The sequence below is a fragment of the Montipora capricornis genome, chromosome 11 (genome assembly GCF_036669925.1).
Source record: "Montipora capricornis isolate CH-2021 chromosome 11, ASM3666992v2, whole genome shotgun sequence".
Taxonomy (NCBI): Eukaryota; Metazoa; Cnidaria; class Anthozoa; order Scleractinia; family Acroporidae; genus Montipora; species Montipora capricornis.
The window spans coordinates 17,451,184-17,456,183 of record NC_090893.1 but is presented as its reverse complement, the minus strand read 5'-3'; the positions used below and the strand labels follow the sequence as shown (position 1 = coordinate 17,456,183).

General features: G+C 40.2%; 1 protein-coding gene across 1 annotated transcript in view; it reads left to right on the top strand.

Moving 5' to 3' along the window:
* The window catches only part of LOC138024176 (nucleoporin NDC1-like), a 26,758-nt gene extending 21,854 nt beyond the window's left edge, over positions 1-4,904 (top strand). Inside the window, exons 21-23 of the mRNA XM_068871288.1 lie at positions 1,060-1,171; positions 3,099-3,150; positions 4,231-4,904. Coding sequence (XP_068727389.1) covers positions 1,060-1,171; positions 3,099-3,150; positions 4,231-4,294 — 228 coding nt within the window. The 3' untranslated portion in view covers positions 4,295-4,904. The remainder of the gene's footprint in view (positions 1-1,059; positions 1,172-3,098; positions 3,151-4,230) is intronic.
* Positions 4,905-5,000: the final 96 nt, after the last annotated feature.

Below are 5,000 nucleotides of genomic sequence, written 5' to 3'. Positions count from 1 at the left end.
TTTAAAACATGTTTTACACTGGTTGTTTACCATTTGCAAGCAGAAACCGGTTGTTACTAGGTTTGTTCAAATGGTAAGCAAAAACTCCCGAATGGGAAATTCAGTTGGGATCGGCGTGTACCATTTACAAAATTCGTTAGTTTAGCGAGGGAATCTGGAGGGAGGCAAATAATGCAAATGGTAAACACGTTTTCCGTTTGGAAATTCTGTTTGGAAATTTTGGACTACCTTTCAAGAAATCCCGTTTTCTCCGGAAATTTTCTGCTTGGGAAGACCAAAATAGGCTTGCCATTTACATTCCAACCGAAAGTTCCGGGTTTTTTTGGTAAATGGTAAACAACCACTTTCATTTTCTCCCCTAAATTAAGCGCCGTTCCTACCAGTGTCATTTTTGAGGAACTACCACACCCTTGTCATATTAAAAAGGTTGAAATAGTCACGAAGTGGTTACAATAACGTGAATTTATATTTTGAGATGACGTTCTCGTTGCCGTCGCCGTTTCTTAAGCCCCTCTATTGATTGGTGGCGTTGCCGGTACCGTAGCTGCCTTCATTTCATAAAGCGTGGTTTTAAGCCCTAGTGCCTCATATAACCACGCCATTTTATACTGATGATTCTCAGCACTTGTCAAGCCGTTTTAAAAAAGCGTGCGAAACGTGCGCTGGGCACGGGTCATTTTCGTTAACGAATTATCGAGGAGCCTCAATTAATCCTACTTACAGCAAAAAATAACATAGCTTGCTGTTGAGTGTTTTTCGGTTGACTTCTGACCGTTTTTGAGAAGTAAAACGAATTGAAAGGTTGGAAGTTCAGCTCTATTTGTATGTACATTTTTCTTTATTTTTGGAATAAACCATTGTGGCTCACGTGAACGAAGACATGGTTAACGAGAGTAACGCGCTATCGCAAAGAACTAACCGACTTTTGCCCTGAGAAAGTCGCGTTAAACGCTTGCCTTTAAATGGCTTATTTGTCGTTATATATTTTTTAATTTATGAGCTTTTTTCGTTGCGCAGTCATTACAGAACGAGATTTACCTGTTTGGTTTGTTTACACAGGCCTTAGACAAACATTCCAAGCTGACGCTAGCTTTGACGTCAAAACCCGCCATTCAGGCCAGGCCTCCTCGGCCACAAGGGAAAGATGGTCTGCGTTATCAACTGAGAGCAAGTGAGTCTTGGTGCACAACAGCAATACATACATACATACATACATACATACATACATACATACATACATACATACACGTTTATTGCGCTCCCTGAAAAGGGCTTTTCAGCAGCAATATGCCTGACAAGTGGAAAGGGTCTTGAATATTATAAACTCTGGGCACACCCAGAAATATTTCTGTTGGATTACGAGTTTGTGCTTTGGGCTGCAGTAGTTTTAAAGTGCCCATAACCCCAAAATATTTTTTTCGCTAAAATGAATCTTTGCACCTGTTCGAAACGCATGGCGGCTATTTTTTCCTTTTTCTAACAAATCCTGACATTTTAGAGGCTTCGAAAGTTGCGAAAATCCAAGCATCTTTTGTTCACGACCGAGTTAGAAGGGGAGTGGGTCTATTCCTGTTTTGACGTCACAAACTGATTTACATTGCATAAACTCTTTGTAAAAATGCATGCAAAGTAGATGGTGACGTCAAATCTGGGATAGACCCAGTCCCCTTCTGACTCGGTCGTGAACAAAAGATGCTTGGGTTTTCGCAACTTTCGAAGCCTATAAAATGGCAGGATTTGTTAGAAAAAGGAAAAAAATGGCTGCAATGCGTCTCGAACAGGTGCAAAGATTCATTTTCGCGAACAAAATATTTTGGGGTTATGGGCACTTTAAGTGTCGAAAAATATAGCCATTTTAACCTTTTCCAGGCTTCTTTTCCAGAACTACTCTCAGCCATTCTTAACTATGTGAGAATACGTTCAGGTGGTTTCACTTAAATGAAGTATCTCGCCGAAATTCTACTGATATTTCCGAGTTTCAGTTTATTCAGATTCTTTCCAAGGCAAATCACCTACCTCCTTTTTGTTTCCAAACTTCGGCATCAGCAGACGACGTCATGTCAAAGCGCTTATCAATAAGAGCCGTGTGACAGCGGAATACATTTTTGTTACATTGGTTGAGATCGCATTAGGGAGGTAAAGTCAAGTTCTATTGTTCAGTGTTTCCCTAGGGACTCAAAACACCTGAGAGTTGACACAAGAGTTGTGTCAACACTAGTGTTACACTGTGTTTCTCTCGAGTGTGGCGGCAACCATTCTCGATCTCGGATTTGTGTTTCTAGCTTTCTGATTGGTTCACTCGATCTTGGTTATAAGCTCATATACCGTATGACCTAATATGGAAACTGTTTGCCGCAAGTGTTGCCAAAACAAAATTTGGCTTTAGTTTCCAAGTGTCCAAGCGTTCAGCATTTAATGAAATTTTAATAAAATAATTATTCCATTCGCGCTTGTTGGATATGAGACTGGTTAAAGATTGCTATTTACCATCTCATATCCAACGCGCGCTCATGGAATAATTGTTAATTATTACATTTATTCGACTGCCTATCCTGCAAGTTGCAGCCTCGAATCGACGCGCCTATATTTTAGCCGCTGTTTTCGATTGAGTGCACCAATCACAAGCCAAATACAAATAACACAGGTAATCGGGTAAACCAATCAGAACTTGGAACTGGTATCATGCAGCCGGTGCCGAGCGTGGAAAAATAGAAGCGTTGTTCTGATTGGCTAAGGGTTCGAATAGGAGCCAATCATGACAATTGAGGTAAGATCAATACAGCCGAGAATAGCCCTTTTCACGGTTAGTTTTTCTCATTTGCATTACAATGTAATCTAGCATGTATGTGAGGCAATTTCGGGCTATTTTGCAGTTTTAACCAGAAATTGCCCCACATCCACGTTAGATTACATTGTAATGCAAATGAGAAAAACTAACCGTGAAAAGGGCTATTAAAGCGCTTTTTGCACTAGCTTCTCTCTATCTTCCTTTCAAATCCCTGAAACCTGACAATCTCAGATTTGATGCTTACATACCCCTCGCTTTTGCTAACGAAAATTAGCGCTTACACTTACCCAAATAATCCTTTAATTTACAGCATTGGTAGCTTCCATCTACAGAATAACTAACATTTTCCACGAACATTTACGGTGAGTTTATTGCCTTTATCTTCAGTATTTTTGTCTCGATTATCATAAATCATGTGAAAAAATGGTTTTTAGCCATAAAAGAAATCGGTCTTTTCCCTAAAATCAATGATATTATATAATAAACACCAATGAAATACAAGGTGAGCTTTCGCGCGAAAACATGATATCTTCACACGTGAAGATAACTTGTTTTATTGTATGACTAGCTCCGTGAGCGGGCAAGATGAACCAAATCCCGAGCTGTGATTGGCTACCCGAGCGGGCAAGATGGAGCTATACTGGTTGCTCGGGATTTCACGCTTGATCCTGCGAGATTAAAGATCATTTTTTAGTGTTTTATCCCATATAATAAATCCTTTATTTACCAAGCTTGTTTGGTCAAGATGGCTGGATATTGGCCTCGTTAAAAAAACAAACGAAAACGGAGATTTTTCTGTATATGAAAAACATATGGGTCCACACATAGCGTTTCGAATCGTATTTGCCCATCCACACGAATACACGAAAACCCTAACCTTTACCTAAAGAGTATGCGCGCGCATGCGCTCTCTGTGTCTTCACGACCCTCTGATGTCATCGTATTCGAAAACCTCCGTTTTGACCCGTCCACGCAAATACGGTAAACTTCTTCTTTTCTTGATCTTCTTACAATAACAAAAGGCAATGCCATTGACATCTGTACACCTCTACACTACAAAAGATCTTATTGTTCCGAAAGGTTTTTAAGAGAAATTGAGTTACGAACTTTATGCAGCGTCATGCACGGTTGTCATATAAGTTTGCTGAGTTGTGTATGGTAAAGCTATTCAAGCTGACAGGGAATCCTGGGTCGTTCCATTCCCTTTTTGGAGCAAATGGCCGGTGAAGCGGTTCATTTAGGACGTTTGCCCCTGCAAAGGACTGGGGCGACCCAGGATTCATCATGAGCTTTCTATTGGCAAAATGATATCTTTGGGACTAATAAGGATCGATCTTGGTTGTGGTGAGAGCTGGATTGGATCTTTACATTAAAAAAAACCAGTGGACTACACCGTATTCTTGTTTCCCTTTGTGTAATCACGACTTTTCCCTTCTTAACAGGAGTATTTCAATGGCTGTTGAACACCAGAAGATACTCCAGTCTTTCTTGGAATTCAAAGAATGACTCTTGACAAAAAACAGTGCCATCGTTTAGAGAGACCGACATTTGCCTGAAGCCATAGACTTAACAAATACGCTAGTTGTCACTGTGCGTAATATCGTGTTCCAGAAGTGATCTCTTCTCAAGTTAGACTTGTTTGTTACGAAGAACTTGCTTGTATTAAATGCAGCTGTGTTAACAGTGAATAATAGCCAGTGAGGCTGATGTTGTTGGCGCGTTAATAGCAATAGGCGATTTCAACGATACCTTCGTCATAGATAGAGACAGCAAGGAGGTAAGGCACAAAAAGAGACGTCCGTGAAAACGTGTGCTGCAAAATGTGAAAAGCGAAAAGAAAACAAATTACGGTAGACGACGTACAGGAAATTCCCTCTGGGTAATTTATTTTCCAGACTTAGGGCATGTCAGGTTTTGTTGAACGCGAAATGAAAGTTGAGGCACAAGAACAGACGTTTGTCAGTGAAAAGTCTTTCAATAAAACTTTAGGCAAAATGCACACATGTACATTATGTATTGCATGTCAGACATTTATTCGTATCTTCCCTTTGTTACTTTGCGAGCAGAGCTTTCTTTCTGCCAATCATTTTTTTACCAGGTAATAAAATCATTCGCTTATCCGGTTGTCAGCTTGTTGTTCTAGTTGTTTTCCTTTGTTTCCGAAGGAGTCAACATGACATGCAAACCTGCTGAGAGATTAGGGACAAAACAA